At 36.9% G+C, this 20,923-nt stretch overlaps 1 protein-coding gene across 17 annotated transcripts in view; it reads right to left on the minus strand.

Annotated features, from left to right (window-relative positions):
- The window catches only part of SOX6 (SRY-box transcription factor 6), a 459,305-nt gene that overhangs the window by 61,214 nt on the left and 377,168 nt on the right, over positions 1-20,923 (minus strand). For 13 of the 17 annotated variants that reach the window (XM_030560472.1, XM_030560465.1, XM_030560471.1 and 10 more), the window contains 4 exons: positions 18,743-18,892; positions 14,637-14,817; positions 11,236-11,423; positions 947-1,003 (listed from right to left, as the gene is read on the minus strand). In XM_030560472.1, the coding sequence (XP_030416332.1) occupies positions 947-1,003; positions 11,236-11,423; positions 14,637-14,817; positions 18,743-18,892 (576 nt within the window). The remainder of the gene's footprint in view (positions 1-946; positions 1,004-11,235; positions 11,424-14,636; positions 14,818-18,742; positions 18,893-20,923) is intronic. The other 4 variants (XM_030560469.1, XM_030560470.1, XM_030560461.1 and 1 more) reach the window with 1 other exon arrangement.

The following is a 20,923-nucleotide window of genomic DNA, read 5'->3' on the forward strand; positions in this document are numbered from 1 at the left end:
TTCAGGAAAGCCCATAAACATGTGCTCAGGCCCCTCCCCTATACAAGTTTCCCTATTAAAGAAAGGCACGTGCTTAAGTGCTGTCCTGAATAGGAATACAGAGGTATTTTAAATGAGATTCTGCAGATTCCAATAAGACACTTCCAGGTAGCTGTAGAAAGGCGATGTGGACAGAGACAAAGGGAAATGGTTTGATAAACTGAGCAAATGACCCATATGCCTCAAACTCCTTTTCCCTTTGAAACTAATGCACCTTGTTATTTTAAATTCCTCATCCTGCAAACCATCTTTTTTATGTACCCAATATTTGGTATATATTGATCAGCTATTGCAATAAAAATTCTATGAGGCATGGTATGACATTTTTTGGTGGGAAGTGGCTTTCGTCCCCTACTCTATCTATTGTAGATAAACCATTATGAATAAAATAAGAGCTTTTGTGTTTTAAGGAAGTATTTGCCTGAGCAGTTTCTTTCAGAAATGAAAATTGTATTAAATGTAACTGGTCTCCATTTCCCTAGAAAGTAAAATAAAAAGCAGAAAAGGAAATAAAACTGTTAGGACAATATATTGCCTGTATTTGTAGGTTTGGGTTTTTTGAGCGGATGGGAGGTACTTCATTAATGGGGGGAACTCACAGGTACTTCATTAATAAGATGTTTAGCAGCAATGATGTAGTGTGATCTGGTTGCTTCTATCAAAGAATAAAACATGGGATATATGCAAAGAATGACATGCAGGCAATCCCTTGATAAAGGAGAATCCCTTGGGAGGAGGAATGTATCAAGCCAGCCTAATCTTATACATGAACATCCAAAAAGACTGATTGGCATCAGGCTAGGAACAGAATTGTGGCAAGGAGCTGGCAACTGAATCTATTTTGGCAACCTGCTAAACTCTTGACAGAACAGAAATTTATACAGTATATGATGTGTCGGTGACTCACTGTGTCTACAGTTCTAATGCATATCCTTCCAGTGATGGCATCTATCCGCACTGGCATCTGAAATACAGCAAACAGTGTTCCTGCACTTTAGAAATAAAAGGGAATAAGCATGTAAATGTATGCTGCACTAAACAACAATTTATAAAAAAGAAAAGTAGGATGTGGATAATAGTGGCTGCCTCAGGGAGGTGGTTGTGATAATGCAAATGAGCAATAGGGTTCATACCCAGCTCAAGAAGTCCTCTGGGAAATGATGGTGAAAAAAAAGAATGCACAGCCTCATGGTCAATATAGGGTTAATCTTAGACACAAGTGCCTACCCTCCTTCACCGCTGTTTATTAAATCACTTTGGGATTGGAGAAGGGGGAAGGAAGAGGAGAATTTTCCAAATTGCCATCTCAATGCTTCCCCCTCAGTCAATGAAGATCAGCAACTGAAGATCAGGAATTTGAAATGTTTTGCCAGTCTTTCTTCTAGAAGCATTTGCAACACGTTAAGGGCCATGGGTCTAACAATAAAATTTGGGTTGTCTGCAGATTTTCAGGATGTAGGCTGCGCAATTTCAGGTTGGACAGTTTTTTGATAATGCCTAAATAGTGCTACAGAAACAGATGATGTTTGAAAATGATTTTAACATAAATAATCTGACATTGAAGATTATTTATCTTCCTGATACACATTTCCATTGTGATGGGCTTGTTAATGGAGCTAATGTCATATGACTAGAGATAGACTAACTATTTTTCCAACAAACTTGCCCCTTTATATGTTTGCAAACTACCAGTAAACATACTTTGATTATTACACACGTATTGTTAAGTTATATTTGTTCAAACACTCAAAGGAAACATTCCAGCCTATGAGTTATTCATGAGTTATTCACTTCCACTCTTTCTTTGACTAGTCATATTGTTCATATTGAGTAACTGGCCACCTAATTCATTTCACAACATGCAGGAAGATTCAGTGACAATTTAACATGCTGAAATATTTATTTCTTTATTTAAACCAAAATATCTAAACTAGCATAGACCTGGGGCCATGCCCAGAAATAGGCTACAACAATGGAGAATGTGATTTCAATTAATCTCACTATAAATACACCTTGAGAATTTAGTGGAATCTTGAATTTAGGAAGTAGTTAGGTATCAGACGGGGTAATCCAAACTCAGCCCTGTTGTACTTAATCCATTGCAGTCAATGGAATTACTCTAGGAATGAATTTGATCCAATGTGTTTACCTAAAGGAATGTATGGGGAGGGCATGGAGATGAATGGTAGTATGAATTGCCAGTGGATTTCTGTGGTTGGACATAAATGTGAAAGAATTTGTATATGTATTCTAAAGCTCTTAGATGAGCTAGTGAGAGAGGGAAAAGTTTTACCTTATAAAATATGGATAAGCAAAACAAAACCTGGAGCAGGTTTGGATATATGTCTGGAAACTCTCTTGAACAGCTTTATAAACAGGCTGCACGTGAAAATATATGATGATTATACTGTTATGATCAAGGCAATGGCACTAGCCACAACGGCTGAACAATGTACCACACCTTCCTTTGGGAAAAACTGCCCGTGCTGATTTAACTAAATATGCAGATTTTTCAATATTCACTTTGATCAAACTCTGCCCCTTTTGGATTTATTTCTGCTCTGAGATTTAAGAGACATAGTATACATAGAAGAATGTTTTGTATCCCTTCCAAAGGAAACACCCCATGTGAGTGGAAGACCTGTGTACTTGTGCTGGAAAGCAGATATCAGAAAGGGGCAAAAAAAAAATTGAACTATTATTAATGAGGTTTTAAACCTGGTAGCCCTTCAAGTAGGTCTGGCATCAAAAATAAAAAGAATGTCTTGGTTATGTTCAGCCACCATCCCAACATACCATAATGGCAAATAATTTCAAATACTATATTCAAATGCACAAACAAGCAATTAAAGGCAAAAAACCAAGTTTGCTTAATTTCTGAATATAATAATTTGTATTTGAATGTAGATTTGTGCAAACTGGTAGCTGCTAAAAACTTCACAATTTTACTTAAGATTAATACTGTACAGGTTCATATACTGTTTCTTACATAATATAGTGTTATATCATGCAGGCTCTGTGCACTGTGCATTCTTGTCTTACATACATACACTATTTTAATTGTTATAATGATTTGACATATCTTTGCTGACCTAGACTTTCCATAAGTTACATTCTCTTCCCTCTAAGGAATATATTTAATAATTTAGCCAATGGCCAAGTACTATATATTTTCTTTTAAACCAATCTTCTTTAGGTGTAATTTTGGGAATTAGGCAATGAACTACAAATCTAATTGATCAGAGCAGAAATGCACACCACCAACTTTCTAAAGACCAATTCAGGGAATGAGGCAATTAACCACAAGACTAACTTAGATGCTAAGGGATGCACAACAAATCCTTCCATAGGTGCAATTCAGAGAATGTGGTACTTAAGTACAAAGTTAACAGCTGCAAATTTTGGTGATCTACATATGTGTCATGTAATTTTCCCTATTTTTTTCATGTTGTAATACTCAAATGGTGTAAGTCTATTTTACTGTGTTTCATATAAATGATTTTCATGCACCCTGCCTATCATATTCAAAATAGCATACATGAAGTTACACAAGTGTATCTGAGGTTTAGGGGGGGAAATGTATGTTAAGTATATATTGTATTATTTGAGCACGAACAATGAAAGACTGTGTCACAATGACATGCACTTAGGGGCAAACTTAAGGTTCCACATGCAGCTTCAGCATTGCCTTTCCTGATTTTGGTGCACTTTTTTGGAGCCACCCTTGATAAAAGTTCAGTATCTACAGCCTTCTGCACCCATCTACTGTTGCGCAGCTGGCTAAAGCAAAGAGGATGAAACTGTGCTCCCACAACACTCCTCCACCTTTGGAGAGGCTAATGCCAGCAACAGGAATGGCCTTACACAACCTTGAGAGCCAGAACTCTGAATGTCCTTGTGTATGTGTCCACACCTTGCACTACTTCCCACACTGGATACACACACACAGAGGTGAAGTAAAATCTTTCCCTAAACACAAATGCATATCCTGACTGTGTTTCTTATAATGTAAATTCCTATAACATTCCATACATTGGTGTAGATTCAAGCACATTTTTGCTGAAAGTCAGACTTGTTTTCCGTGATGGAAATGTGTCCTTTAAGACTCTGAGATCACCTTTCTGCAAGATGCTCCATTTCTAATTTCTGCAGGAAAAAGTTCTAATTGCATCAGATAAATTCACCACCGCACTTCTGCGTGTGTGAGTAACAATGTAATCATTTAGCTATTCAAAGACAAATCTAATTCCTGAATAGGCCTTAAGAAAGAAAAAAAAACCCGCTGTGGCCTATTGTTATCCTAGGAATAGCCTGATTTAGAAAACCACTGCAAGTGAACATGATAATCAAATGCATATAACAGCAACCATCCCAGTTCACCAATACCCTGTGCACATCAGAAGAATGACAAGACACCTGCGTGGTATAATATGCTGCATGGGAAACTAAATCTAAAACATGCACCCACTCTGCTGAACAATGTGATCACAACGCTCCTTTCACTTATTGTTGTAGAGTAATACTGATCTCATGACTAATCTGATCCTGTCATGCAACAATGAATATCTCAATCAATTGCATATATAAAATAAAGTTCCTCAAGCTGCAATGCTAAGTATATGAAGTCCAGCATGTTTTTCAGTTCAAATAAAAGGGGGCAGTATTACATCAGATATTTCTTAAATGTATTAAGGAAGGATGCAAATCTACTGTATTTTACAGAAAAATGTATTACTGCCTCTTGGACACATACTACTTTAGTGCCCAGGGATAAAATGTTCAAAAGCATTTTCAATGGGACTTAAGTGTCTAGTCATTCGAGCGCTTCTGAAAATTTTTACCTTGGGTCACTATTTTGCTTCCTGAATTACTAAGGAAATATATTGTGAATTTATGCACATTTTTTCAAGTAGATAGGATAAAACCCTGACACTTAAAATTGAAAATGAAAATATTGCAGTTGCAAATACTATTTTATAACAACTTACAGTAGGGCCAAGATTTCTAACACTGGGTGTCTCAAGTCAGGCTCCTAAACTGATATTCATAAACCTGAAAAAGGGGAGTGAATTTCAAAAGTGCTGAGCACAGAATAGCTTCAGTTGGAGATACTGGGTGCCCAGGCCACTTATATTCAGGTGCCTGAATATAGACTTAGAAGCTGGACATTATGCACTCGCTTTTAAAAATCCTGCTTTATAGTTATTATTTGGAGTCATAAACAGCTTAATAAAATGGCCAAATCCACAAAAAATTTCAAGGCCCATTGTGGCAATATAGTGAAGATGACTGCTGGATTTTCATTTTTAACTTCCTCTTCATTCAGAGCTAGCTACCTCAGCCATAATCATTTAACTGAGATAAAAATACAGCATGATAAACAATGTGTGTGTGGTGCTTTCTAGGGCCCAAAAATCCCGTATAGAGGAGTAGGACTTCTGCTACTTGCTGGGCTTCTTTGTGAAAAACGCTCCTTACCTACTAAGCACCAGGCTTACCAAAGGATATAATATTCCACCATCCTTCAAGGACACACAGCCCACCACAGCTGTCCCTGTGGCTACAGCAAATTCCTTAAGTCTTTACAATGGAGTATGTGGCTTCTCTCTCTTCCAGAGAAGTTTCAAAGAGGGAATTTTGTTTAACCTTTTATCAGCCTACTTAGACAACAAGGTCCTTGGAGCATCTGCCTGTACAGCACCTGGCACAATGGGATTCTGATCCGTCATGGCGCCCTCTAAGCACTACCACAATAAAAACAATTTCGTAAATACCAAAAACTGATCATTTTTGCTAGATATTACTATTGGTTTGTTAGCCTGGCTATAAAGTATATATCTGGGAAGCACTAATACAGTTAAGATTTAACAAGAGGGAGCAGAGAGGTCTGTAATTGTTCGTACACATAACCTTTGTTGCCTCTTCAGTGGCCCAAAATATGAATATCGGTCTTTTATTTACAATTAAAGATTCTTCTAACAGAAATTACCACAAAAAGGAGAGAAAACTTTATTAAGAAGTTTTTGTTAAAATCCCAAAGCAAAATAGAATAGGTGAATTCTTGCAGAGCTGAACTAAGTATTTAAGATTTATGATGGTTCATGAAAGTTTATAATATGACTGTTTCCTTAGACTATTATTCCTATGTCTCATGTTTGGAAATTAGGGACAGTCATAACTAATTCTAGTAAAAGATGAGACACTGATTGCCTGCAGCTTGGTCTGAAAAAAAATATTGTTCTGATTGAGTTCTCCTAATCAATTACTACTCACTGAGTTCAGAGAATAACTGGTAACAAAGAAAGCTTGATGCTGGCCTTTGAACCCCATAGTGCTTGAACAGAAAAGATATAGGAACTCACTCTGCCATTACAATTATTATGGCTATAAAACAAAACTGATCAAACAATTAATTGATAATATGGTGGTGTACTTTGGGTATTTATAGAGCCCTGCGCGGATACAAAATGTGTATCTGCATCCGATCCGCAAAACTGATCTGCAGATATCTGCAGATTTGCAGGGCTTTAGATATAAAATTTGGATCTGTATCCATCTGCAATCTGCAAAATGGTCCATGGATATATAAAGCAGATATCCATGAATTTGCAGGGCTCTAGGTATTTAGGGAAAATAATAAGGTGATAGAGTTTTTCTCATTTAGAAAAAAAATGACTATGCGTGAATGCTAATGCTTTTCTACAAAACCTTCTGAAGTGTTTCTATCAGGAAAACTTGGTGTACATGTGCAGTGGCCACATGTAAATGATGGAGCGTAACAACTCCAGAGGAGCTGTTACACTCTATTGTGTCAATAATCCATATATTTAACAGTCCCTAAATACTCTGCATTACAGCAGACCGTAACACTTTCAAAGGGGCCGTTATGGCTTATCAAGTCAAATCTGAGTGCCTAAATATGGGTTTGACCAATAGACTGTAAACAACTCCAAGGGTAAATAATGCATATTTTAAAACAAGTGCAGACTATATTTTGCATACAAGCCATTATGTCTACATTAGGATAAATGAAGTGGGTTTAATCTTTTTTTCATTTGAAATAGGGGTCACATAAAAACATTTATAGGTCTCCACAGTTGTCTAAGGATTTACGGACTGCTTTTCAGAGGGGCTGAGCATTTGCTGCTCCTATTGAAGTTCATGGAAGGAGTGAGCAAATCATGTCATAAATTTTTGGGCCTAATTTTGGATTCCAACTGCACATATGCTTATGCTGAAACCCTACAAAGTGGTGGGGAGGGGACATATGGCATAGACATATTATGCAAGATTCTGGTTCCTCTAAAAGCTTGATGAAATCACATCATAGGTTTTCTGTAAGAATATAGAAGATAGCTTCCTGTGGCAGGGTGTAGAAGATATGATGTGTATATTTACCATGTATGTTCTGCGGCCTGCACCCATATACCTCTATCCAGTGCAGATAACTCATGCTTCTGCTTGTAAACTGGCCAAACTTGAATTTGGCCTCTTAAATATAAACAAAACAGACAATACAGCATCTTTTGGGGTCATTCAGAATATTGTCAGATTGAACCATTAGTCAACATTTGGTCAACTATCCTGGGTTTAAATACTAAACTAAATAGGACTAATACCAATAATGCATGTTTTGTTATAGTACCTTAATTGACAAATTTCTTTTAAAGATGAACATGACTTGCCTAGAAAAGAGCCATTCCTCTCAAACAGAGCCAACCTTCTGTATCACTTCTGCTGTGACTCCAGCCACACAAAGGATGCTATGTGAGGCCATTTCTGAACTCTTCCGGATCCCTCCATTTTCCCAGCAGTTTCCTGAACTGGGTCAGCTCCCCTTCCACTTCTCCCATAAAAGCACTAATGCTGTTTTGTCTTCCTTTCATGATGTTGGTCTACAGTTGAACAGCATCAGGTAAGGTCAAGAAATTTGGCTTTGCTTAATAACCAGTTTATGCTTTAAGCTCTATAAATCTCTATGCACATAGAATGGTGTCAATTTAAAATTGTAGCTGACCCACAACTCTGAAGAGAATCATAAAAATGTATCATTCCAACTCACTGTCATCAATTTATTTTGCTCTTTCTGATGACCAAGCCCCTGTAAGCACTTTAAAGCTTTCTGGTTTGTTTTTTTAAATGGGAATGGGGCAATTTTCAAATATACATTTATAACCAATACAAAAGCATTTAAGAGCCTTAAAATGACATTTTCAAAAAGGCATCAACCCAGGCTTTGAAGTTTTGTGCATAATGTTGTAGGCATAATAGTTCTGCACAACAAACTGTTACCAGTTCTCTGAACTCAAGGACCAGTAACTGACCAGAACTCAATCACTTTTTTTCAGCCCAAGGTGCAGGCAATTAGCTTGTAGTCTTTTTCCGAGGTTAGTCTCTTGTTAATCATTCACATGAGCAACATCTAACTATCTGGAGGTTATTTTTTAAAATGTGGCTCTAAAAGACAGACATGAGGAACTGATCCTTTTAGAAGAAGCAAATTCGAAAAGGTAGCTATGATTTCAAGGCTCTGCTGGGATCATGAAAAATCTGCACTCTGTGCCACAGATAAAGAATAGTTTTTAACATAAAAGATTAAGTAAAAAGAAATTATCATTCAAACAGAAATAATGAAAAGGGAGTGCTTATAAATACTCAGAGTAGAAAAACACAGCTTTCTGTAATGATATTTGAACAAAAGTATGGTTTTTGTTTTAAATGTATTGTAAAGATCTAGTTTACATTTTATACAAAGTATGTACACTTCTTCCATACGATTTACTACTCTTAAAAATGCAATTTTTTTCATAATTTTGGAGGGCAGAGGGTGGAGAGACACCATAATTTTAAAGGACCAATTTGTATCCCATTGTATTTGAATATCTGCACTACTTTATAGTTAGGCCAAGGGACTAACAACATATCAGAGGCGTGGCAGTAATATCCCAGTACAATCCTTGTCTTGTCTTATTGCTTCACTCTGTGGCTTATGCTATAATAAATAAAAAAAACAGGAGGAAAGTGAGTTTTCACAATAAATCTCCTTCCTGTAATTTTGTTGTCAGAGCCTTAAACAGCACAGTTAACTCTGAAATGTCTCTGTTTAAAAATGGCATTGTGGGTTCCAGGGTTATACTCTTTCCGTGATTTTCACATCCGCTCTGATCAGTTTAGAAGCATAGAGATGATTTTTCTAATGGGCACTCATGCAAGCTCAGCCTGGGTTTTTTCACCCTATGCATCATGAACAATAAAGATTCTGCAATTTAAACTTAGTAAATAATGTTGTTGACAATACACATGAAGGAAGAGATTCCAGCTGATTCTCCCAAAGTTTATTGGCTCTGCTAAGAGACGTAAGAGGAAATAAAAGTTAGTTTAGTAAATACAGGAAGCTGGTAAGATTCTGAAATCACCAAGGAGCAGACTTGGTAGTGTAAGTAAGTGCCTTTTATACACACTCATTTTACAAAGTAGAAAAAATTTTTACGAATCACTTTACTCTTCCTTTTTGTGTTTTAAATATTTTCAAATATTGATCCAATGACACTCATGGGATTCATTTGTAAAGTACATTTCAATTTTAAAAACAAAGCATAGCAAGTGAGACTTTTTGTGTGTCCAATCTTACAGTTTGGACTCAATTAGGATTCCAATTGGCTTTAATTAGAATTTTGCCAGAATAAGGACTGCTGGATTAGTTATTTAATTTCCCTGTCACCGACTTTCTTTCATAGCATTAATCTTGTATTAAATGAGTTTTAAAATGCTGTCATTTAAACCAAACCTAATAGAAATAAATATTTATTAGGCTCTGAATTTATTTTGCAAACCATTGCTAATCCTATGGGGAAAGAGGTTAAAGAAATCCCTTTAGCAGGCACTGACCCTTTCCCTTGCTGTTCTGGGCAATGCAGAGATCTTATTAAGTTAAAATATAAAATGTAGATTAAAAGACATCTTGTCTTCCACAGTGCTGTTTACAATGTTTCATTCCCTTTCTGCTACGGTCCCCTGGTTCACTGATGGATCTCTTGTGTGTTTAGATAAGACTATCATATAAGCAAAATATTACGGAGGCTTTATATATAGTTACTGTTGTGTTGAAATTTACATTTAAAAAGGTATTAAATCTCTTTTTTAGATATGAACAGTATAGTATAACTTCCCCATGCACACAACACTGACACTCTAAATATTGTATGAATATTTTGAGAATTTCCAGGTAAATTTTATACTTCATTTATGAGTTAGAACCATTAAAATCTACCTTTCTTAAAAAAAATTTAAAAAATAAAAAAAAATTATCCAGCAAAGAAATTCCAAAATTTAAAACATGGGCTGCTTTTAAAATGTATTAAGGTGTTAACTTTGTGTAAATTAATAATTGAGTCATGACTGTTTCTGTTTATGCCACAATGTTTCCTATAGAATATTTTCCCATTTGTTGCTAAATGAAATTTACAGCCAATATTGTGGCATACAACCAATTTTGTGTCAATTACTTTCGGTGGGAAATAGCTTATGTGATGTATTTTTGAAGGATAAGTCACTCTTGGGAAGACAACTGAGAAAGCATTCTTCATCAAAAGGGCTGTCCTACAGTTCAGCCAATTACATGATTCAGTGGTTCGCCAGTTCAGCTATATAAGAGCGACCCACTCCCGAAGCAGATCTCTGGGACCTTGGCAAGTCCATAGAGCAGGACGGTTCTCCTGAAGATTTCCTAAATTCTGGAAAACTTTTCTTTTGTGCACCTCCTAAAGCGAATAGGACGGGGGCATCCCTCCTGACCCTTCTGCAGATCTTGTGAAGCCTCTTTGCTAATATGCCTGACTGAATGCTATTGTACTTAATGCAATTCCCTGCTGCTTTGTCCATCCTTTTGTACTGCATCCTCCAGTTTGCTACTTGTAAACTATAAGCACATTTGTATATGTTATACTATCACAATACTCAACTACACCGACACACTAAAACCCTCTCTAACACAGTCATTTTAACCAACACTATCATCTTCAATACACAACTCAATCTAATAGCCACTCATAATCTTAATTCCAGCCAGTTAATTTGTTATTCTAACTAGTTAATTTGTTATGTACAGATTCAAAAGGTAAGAATCTATGATATCAGATTAAAAATATACACAGGAAATGGTGCATATGCATCTATTTCAGTAATATTTATGCATACCTTTTCATTCCTGCAGTTGTTTAGACCCATGCTATTCATAGAGGGCAGTTTCACATCGACACCATGAGGCGGCTGCTGCTGCTGCTCCCTCTGGATCTGCTCTCTCATCTTTCGAGCCTCCTGTATGGCTTTCATGACCGTGTCCTGGTCCCCAAATAGGGCTGGTGAGTTAAGACTGGAAAGGATATCTACAAATACAGAACACACCTAATTAAGACAACCATTCAGATTAGATTCTCAGCTATGCAGTCAGCTTTCATCCTGTCAGAGTGGCACCTGATTAATCTCTGTAGTAGCAGTAGTAATGATAATCTTGTCTTTAGACCAGTGGCTTTCAACATTTTTTCATTTGCAGACCTTAAAATATTTTGAATGGAGGTGCTTTTGGAAATCTTAGGCACAGTCTGCAGCTGCCTGAAAACAACTGCATTAGATGGTTGAATTAACATGCGGTACTTACGTATAAGAGTGGCCCTTCTTTGTGCCATTACAAATGTGACTACTTAGTACACAACACAGCCCGGCAAACAAGCACCAACCTCAATGAGACAACTCATAAGCTTGAAGTTAAGCAAGTGCTTAATATTTTGCTGGATCTGGACCCAAATGAGAAATCTTTGAAATGATAAGAGCAAAAAACGAACAGGAAGTAAGCTTGCTCAGTTGGCTATAGAAATATATCTGTTTCTTTGTTAAGGAATAAATGTCACTTCCCATACTGCGCTTTGAAATCCAGAAATTGTATACAGCAGTTAGTGTGTGGTGGTAGGCAAGTTATCACATTAACAGGAGCTCAAAGCTGTAAATTACTGAGACAAAATATTTCTTTTCTTTCTGTTACATGTAGTAGAGCTTGAAAAAAAATCTTCAAGCATTAAACAAACTATCATTCCTCTGTAAAAGGCATTTTATTGTAGTAAAAGTTAGTACTGTGGATAAGGCTTTCTAATTTTAGACCAAAAGACAGCAATTATTCAGTGACTAGTAGTTTCAGGCTGCTGTGGTGAAGCTTTAACTTGATCCACCTGTTGTTGCTACATGTGAATGTACATTATGCAATACAGAGATATGTGTATGTGTGTATACACACAGGCACACACACACACGCACACACTACAGCTAGAAATTCTTGGGGAAACCTGCATAACAAGCAAAAATGTCTGTCCTTTATTTAAACTCTTCAAGTTTGCTAGGCTTATGAACTTAATTACACTATATATCTATATATATATATAGATATATATAAAGTATATAAATGAGACAATGTTAGAATTCTTCCTCAGAAGAAAATTCTTATTGACGTGAATTCCATTTACGTCAATGAGAATTTTGTCTAAGTAAAGAGTGCAAGATTTTACCCACCAGCAAGCTGATTTAAAAAAATTAAAAGGTTAGCATCTGACTTTACCTTGAGTAAAAAATACTTGATTTAGCACTGTAGCTTACACAAGGTTTTAGGGATTACTCCATACTGGCTTTTAGCATAACTGAGGCGCTCCTCCCTAAAACAGTGCCACAAGAGAACTCAATCCATATTCCATCTGAGGAAAATTTTCAAAAGCTCCTAAGTCACTTGTAGTATGTCTAGCCTGCAAAAACAAACCAACCAGCCAATCTGCAGCAGCAAATCTCAGTGCCCAGGTCTACAGACTTGGGCTTGTGGGACTCATGCTAAGGCACTAAAAACAGTCATGTAGATGTTCTGGCTCAGACTGGAGTTTCGACTTTGAATGCAGGGATTGGGGTGTGCTTCAGACCCTGAGCTCCAGTCCAAGCTGGAATGTGTATGCAGCCATGTTTGGCATCGTAGTACGCCCCACATGCCTGATTCTGTAGACCCGAGCTCTGAGACTTGCTCTTGCAAGGTTTGGGGTTCTTTTCCCCCGTGTACACATACCCACAGGTGCCAAAGTCCCATTGGTTTTAAAAATTTGGGACACAGGCTCCTAAATCTGCTGGTAGAAATTGAACATTTTACCACATCTCATCGTAGCCCCTCTTCTACTTTTAGACTGGGGAAGAAAGCATACAAAGTTTTTGTAGCTTAACTTTTAATTGAAAATATCCTCATCCTCTGTCACTTTTGTTGTCTGCCTGTCTCTAAAAATGCCATTAGTAGTCTGGCTTCAAACCTACCTGCTGTTCTGTAGTGTTAGATACAACAATAATAGGGCCACTTAGAAATAACACGACAGAAAGACCAAATGTCATCTAAGAAGCTGCAGAAACCATATTTCAGGAAACATTCCCCAGAGGATTGTGAAGTTATCTGGAACACATCATAACTTTTACAAATTTATTATTTACAAGTTTTTACATGTATTTTATAAGTATATCTGAGGTACGGATTGTGAACAACCAGTTTGTCATAAATATTCAGTCCACAGTTAAATTATGAGAATTCTGTTTCCTTGACTGGATGATCTAACCTTTATGAACTACTTTCACTCCCCCAAACATTTTTCATTTATGAATCTTGCATATGGGTCAAAAATTCCCCATCCACAAACATTTGAATGTACAAAACCTGGAAATATGAACATTTGTGAGCAATGAATAATAAAGAGATTTGAACTGTCTGAACAGAAACCTCCCTTTTTTTCTACCATCAAAAAAAAATTCAGCATATTGGTGCAAGGATACTGCCTATCTAGGACAACACTGGTTTATGGGTTGCTGAAACTTTAAATGATAGAAGATTATATTTCGTTAGAAGCACTATTCTGAGTAAGACTAAAAGGCATATTCAGGCAAGGGAAAGCAAGTCAAGCTATCTACTTGCCTGAGCATCTAGAACAGTTTACTGCAAACACACATGGGTCCAATCCTTGAAGGTGCTCGGCACTCTGGCCCTAATCCTGCAAAGCACTTTAAGAACATAAGAAATTTTAATTTAAAACACCTGAGTAATCCCATTGGATTGAGCTCATGTATGGACCACCACATTTTTAAATCCAAGTAAGACACTCAAACAGGCTCTTGTATTCATTCATATGCTCATTTGTTGCCTAAACCGGAAGCCAAGTTTAAAAACTGAGCCTTGTACTTATACACACAATTAATTTTGGGAGGGGAGAATCTTCATTATTCATATAAAATTGATGTAATTACATATCCTTCTTGTACAGTATGCTTACAGTATTCCTGTAGGGATTTATTATATATGACTACTGCATGTAGTGAAAATTCTTAGCAATAAGAGTGATTCAACAACTTTCCTTGCAGATGTTTTCCTTGTTTTAACAAGAAAATGTAGCCTTGAGTGTCCACTTAATTGTGTCCCTCCTTTTAAAAGCACTCATCATTCTCAAGGTGAGAATCTCACTCAGAAACCGCACCTCTTGGGAAAAGACTTCCCTTTTTGATATCAGCAGTTATTTCCTTTCCACTTGTGGGTTTACCTAAAGAGGATCCTCGTCCCAATGTCCCTCCAATAGGGCTCGGGATGCCACTTTTATTTGGCACATTCACTGGACTGGTTTTATTAGCTGGGAAGAGGCTCTGCGTCGGTGACGTCGGGGATTTGACAGGTTCAGCTGTTTTGGGTCGGGCTGAGAGATTCAGTGGCTGCGCTGCTTCATCCTACAAGAGTTTAATGTAAATAATTATTAGAAAAAGACAAATGAAACACATTATCACTTAGTAAGACACAGTCATTTTACACCTCCGAGACAATGCCACATTCTCCTGCAATAATAACAAAAGAAGCTAATTATCTGCCTCCTTGAAGATTGAACGAAAGGAAACCTCATTAATTTCTCTGTGTTATGCTTCTATTTACATTAACTGTGTGGCTGGATCATCCTTTTTGCCAAATTAAAATTTGAATTAGCTCACATTACAGCTTAATTTCCTAATGTGTTTTCAGAGATCTAAATTAACCTAGGGCATTTACAAAGAATTATTTAAAATTTCTAGCAGCTCAGTAGTGCTTTCGAGCTGGTTCTGTCTGAAAAGTTCCTGGAACTATATATAAGCTATGTAGTTTATTTTTTCATGTACTAGAAATTAAACAATTATCACTGATTAAGGGAAATAGTAAGAGCCCTCTTTTATATTTTTGGCCCATACACTGATAACACTGCCACTGCTGCACACCTTTCACATATCTTTTTTTGGGTGCATGGGATATTAATCTATGCTCTCTTCCTATCATTAAAAAGTAAGTTTTGCAGTGAATATAAATGCACTGCAATCATCTATGCACACTATTCAGAACATAAAATATATAACTGTCACATGTCATTTTTTGCCATATTTTATGTAGAATTAAATATTACATTTCATGTACATGAAACACAACATAGTGGTCAGACGATGCTTTTGTAATCATTTCTACCAAGTTCAAACACTATTGGGTCTATATCTTTAATGTGCAGTATGCAAGCAACATGAAGATGGGGAAAATGTCTAAATGTGGTATAGACATACATAGCTCTGTAGCCAGATAACTGTGGAAGACATTCACACGCTTTGACATACATTTTATATCAGTGATATGGGAGAATGAGTCAATTTTAACCAATGTCTAACTTTGGGAAGAGAGAGAATCTAAGTAACTCATTTCTTTGATTGAGATCCACCAATCACATGGCCATCCTCTCCCCCATTCTTAGGGCATGCCCCCTTTGCTTAGCTTGTTAAGCAGCCAGCAAGTCAGAGCATCTAAAAACAGAATACTGATTTTCTGTAATTAAAATGAAAGAGCCAGATAAAGAGCTCTCTCATTTAAAATACACGCAAAGCTAAAATATGCTGGATGTAAGGCTACATAGTCTATATTTTAGAAGACAGCACTGAATACTGTGAAGTTTAGGAATCTACGACAGAATACAATAATACACTGTTTTATCTCCTTTTCCCCATTCTTCTTACTAGCAAGAAGCGATTCAGCAAAGTACATCTACTCATATATAACACATTCAATATGCCAGCATAACAAATGGGTGCTTATTTATAACACCTTAACATCTCCAAAGTTAATATGATTTCTGTAAAATCTGCAGGATATATTTTCTCCCCTATATTAGTTGCTAATTTCAAACACAGTCCCTGACTTTGCAATGCAGGCAGAAACACATACCCGTGGAGAGCCCGACTGAAGCCAGTGGATCTCTGCAGGAATGTAAGGGGTTGCCTATGCAGATCCAACTGCAGGGTAAGGGCCTTAGTAGGTTCATATGCTTTGTGGCCATGATACAGCAAGCTATGTAACCCTGCAGAGCCCTGGTGACTTCAACAGGGTTTTATGTGGACCCAGGGCTCATCCTGGGCTAAGCTGCTTGCAGAATGTAGGATTATGACCATACACACACAAAAGCCTATACTGGTCAAATAACTTTGTGACCAGTAGTAACTATCCTGTGACAAATAAAAATTCATTGCTTTTGAACGCCTCAAGAACCTTTTTGTTTGTTCCTCCATATCGGACTTCATCCTTGATATGAAATAGCTGTAAGGTGGGAAAGCTTTCTGCACACTGATGTGAAATCCCAACATTATTTTTTTGAAAACTTTGACTCCTATAAAATAACTATATTAGCTCTATTAAATACCAGTGCATGTATATTGTACCAACAGACAGCTAACCACAAAGAAAAAATGTATGTTTTTTTAAGAAATGTATGACAATTAAATCTGCTGTGTACTTTGTGGGTAACAGAATTCTCAAAGAGAGCACTCTAGTACTACTTTATTGGAGTGTTTTTATATGATTAATTATTTTTATTTTATGATAACCTGTCATGCTTCTCTACATGAAAAACTTGTAACTGATCTCTAATATTTTCAATACAATAGTGTGCTTAATAAAATAAGTATACAAAGATTTTTATTAACATATACTGCAGTCCATTCAAGTAGAATTATGTAGGGAAACCCCCAAGAATTTGCATGTGGTCAAGTCAGTAATAGAATTCAGCTGGCCAATGAAGCTGGAATGGTATTGGCTTTAGTTCAAGCAGATATGTGTTTAAATTTAACCAGGGAAAATTTTGCTCATCCAGTAACAGTTTGGTTTGGTGTAGATCCATTTGGCTCATTCACTTATAAAATTACTTTTTCACATTAATGTATTCAATAGCATATACTCAATCCCCTAAATCACTGGTGTTTGGTATCACTATACTATAGCAACTTTGCTTAAACATTTTGCCTCTACTTTTGGCTGCTACTGCATCAACCTCTAGAAACTCAACGTATGTGGTAAATCTCACTAACAGCTCTGAAGCACAGAACTGCATTCTGAGAGGTAAAATATTAGACTAATATGTATCCACAGTTAAGTAAAGTGAATGCTTTGCTAAACAAATGCTGGATCTGTCCATAATGGAATAGTTTTTTATTTATTAGTACTCTCAACATAGCACAAAAGTGTAGGGGAAATTTATCAGCCCAGGCAGAAATATCTACTCGCCCACACTTTATCATGATGATTGATGATAATGAATTTTTACTCACCTGTCAAAAAAATAAAATAAAATAAAATTCTCACTCCAAATGAGTAGAATCTTCCCAGCATGATTTGAGACACAATTGTGGGTCTATAGGATATTTTTTGTTATTCTCAAAGAATGTTGTTGTTTTTTCTTGTGGAAAACCAGTGTGTGCCTTCCATAGCTCAGTTTAATGTCTTTATATTTGTCGTGCTAGCTGTTCAAATCAATAGCATGTCCAAACATTTCCCCACAAACTAAGAGTTTTGTAGTTTGAAGCAATTTGTTTCCAACCTGTCTGGCATCGTGAAATCCAATACAACCACAACAAAACATGGCAATAAAGGCAACTTGGTACCACCCACAGGTACCAGCTGCAGCACAAAGTTGGAGGGGTGCATCATGTTCATTTCAAGCTGCTGCCAAGTGCCACGTTGTAGCTGCCTTGTTCCAAGCAACTGAAAATAAGCAGGCACAAGCATTCAGCAATGGTGCAAACCTGACAAGGAGCAGCCTCGTCATCGGCAGCTGTGTGAAATCAACAAGAGGCAAATCAATCTGCAGTGACACAGTTTTTCTCCCTGGAGCCCTGATTTACATTTTATTTTTATGTGAGGCTTTTTCCAAAGTTGTGTAAAAGGCGCAGCCTGGGATTTGTGAAATAATTAGAAGGGCTACGGTCCCTCTGGCCCTCACAATGTAAGTTAGCACCAGCTTTCTGAGGCATAGTTGCATTTTGTGTTTTATTTGAAATCACGTAATAAAATAGATGCTATTTATACACATTATCAAATTAAAAACTGAATTCCTGAAGATACTGAATTTTAGGGATGAATTTTCAGTACTAGATATAGAGATGAAGGGGAATGCCTAATATTCTTGTTTCCAAGGAGTGAACACCTGCTCTTCCATTCTCCATGCTGACAGCATACCACTGAAGAGGAGTATTTCATTTGGGAATGAGCTTTCATATGGTTGGACTTCCTACTGTTAAAATAAATATGTGGACAGTGTCGCGCTGCTAATCACACCACCTCTTTCAAACACTAAATTATTTTTCCATCGAAAAATACCTTCACTTGAGTTATAGGGCTGGTCCCTCGCTTTTCGTTTTTCATCCCGGTGGGTGAGAGTGCCCCTGTCACGTTCGGTGCCTGGGGAGTAGAAGGCATCTTGGCTCCAGGAGAAACCTGCATGCTGGCCAGCTGAGCTGCATAGAGTTGCTGCAAGACAAGAAACAAGTATAGAATATTGCCTGCAATGGTCCTAAGACAGACATTTGATAAACATACATAATTCTATCGCCCTGCTGCTGCTTCTCTTTTTCAGCACTTTCTTGTTTGAGGTTTTCCTGCTTGATACTTTAAAAAAATGAATAGATTTGCAAAATTCTCACCCAGGGCAAGTAACTATTTGTATTAGACAAACACATAATATATATTAGTTATTAATCCATTGTCAACAATTATCATGGTAAAGGGCAGACAGATAAATATTGTGCCCAGGTAAGTAAACAATCATGACAATGTTGTAAGCCTGTTTACTAACAAAATAAATATACCAACCCCCATGAAAAATATGAAACAGTTAAGTGTTTACATAGCTGCATAGCAACTCTGCATCAACAGCAGAATTGTATTGGGAATTGAAGTTGGGATTAGTGTGCTACTGAAAAGCACTGCCATGTTTTCTCTTGATATTGTTTAATGGTAGAGTGGGCAATAGGCTATATTTCCAGCCTGATGCAGTCTAACTCCCATTAACACCAATGAGAAGTAGTGGTGTAAATCCCTGCTCATAAAGATGAGGACACAAATACACACTTAAATATTATCATAGAATTTACACACAACTTCCTCCACTTTTCAGAAGTTTAAGTGAAAAAGATGGGCATTAAAGTCAAACATTCCTGGCATTATAAAGTGTTTACTGAACCAAAAACAAACAGGTTTTAGTTTCCTTCTAATGACCACCTTTAATCCCTCACCTTGAATTAGCAGGAGCAATAATCCTTCTACCATAAACAGGGAGGATCCTAATCCCTCTTCCACACATAAATCTGTATAAACTTTGCCTTATTAGTGAAAAAAACCAGGTGGTTTGTGTGTAATTTCCAACATTACTATCATTCAGATGGACAAATAAAAAAAATTACAGTAATCAAAAGCAGACCTTTCAGCACATGTAATTAAATGAAAGCTTAATAAAGAATAATTTGCAAGAGCCAGATGTGCTTATGTCATAATTGTTGCTTTCTTTGGAACAATTTTTCTAATATAACAAGCCTCTAAAGAAATGAAAGTTACACAATACTATGCGCTCAATGACTCAATGGCTAGACAAATGCATAGAGAAGGGTCAGAGTCAGAACTCTGGGTGCTTAATGAAAAATGGACTTTTTTGTTCGTTTGTTTCCCTAAGCTTCCACTACATCCCATCCCTTAAAAATGCCAGGCACAGTCTCCACATGGACAAGAGAGGAGCCTTCTGAAATCAGATATATTTAAATATTTAGGTTGAAGTACTGAATTTTTTCCTCTGCTAGCACTCTAATTTCCCAGTTTTCTGTCCCGCACTGAATAATGAAAATGAAGAATTGTATATAGTAGTAAATGTTCTGCTCTACTGCTGGGATCTTATCAGTTCCCCCTTGGCAATGGCATATAAACTAACATCATGTTCTTAGGGTCATTCTTTGTTAGTTTAATAGACTACATTACTGTTTGATGGTAAAAAGGCAAATTTTCAAACTTCTTGAAGCCTGAACATTTTCAGCTCAGGATAAATTAGATACTGTATAGTGGAACTGATGACAGAACAAACAAAAATACATCTTTAGGAACAAGCTGATTGTGACAGGGATGTTTGAAGTTTATGCTTTTCTCTGTCTACTACGTACATTGTGCAGAACAACAGAGTTGTCCATACTGTGAGTTAGCCACAAGAGCATTCATAACTACAATGGCAATACAGACAGCATGCTTCAGAGCCAAAAGATGGCTCATCCAGATTCTGCTTAAAGTAGCTTAGAAGTTCTACATTGGGTATTGCAATTTCAAGGTCTGGGAAGGAATTTTCCTCCAGTTGCCCACTGACTTTAACACCAAAGGTTTGGGGGAGAGGGTTGCCTTCCTCTTGAGCATGTTGCGAGGGTGAGAAGGCTGGATGAAAGTTACTCTCCTCACATCAACAGAGACTTTCATACAGGGTGAAGGCAGCAAGGTGAACAATGATATTGCAGCACTTTCAGTTTG

This window comes from Gopherus evgoodei, chromosome 4 (assembly GCF_007399415.2).
Source record: "Gopherus evgoodei ecotype Sinaloan lineage chromosome 4, rGopEvg1_v1.p, whole genome shotgun sequence".
Lineage (NCBI taxonomy): Eukaryota > Metazoa > Chordata > Testudines > Testudinidae > Gopherus > Gopherus evgoodei.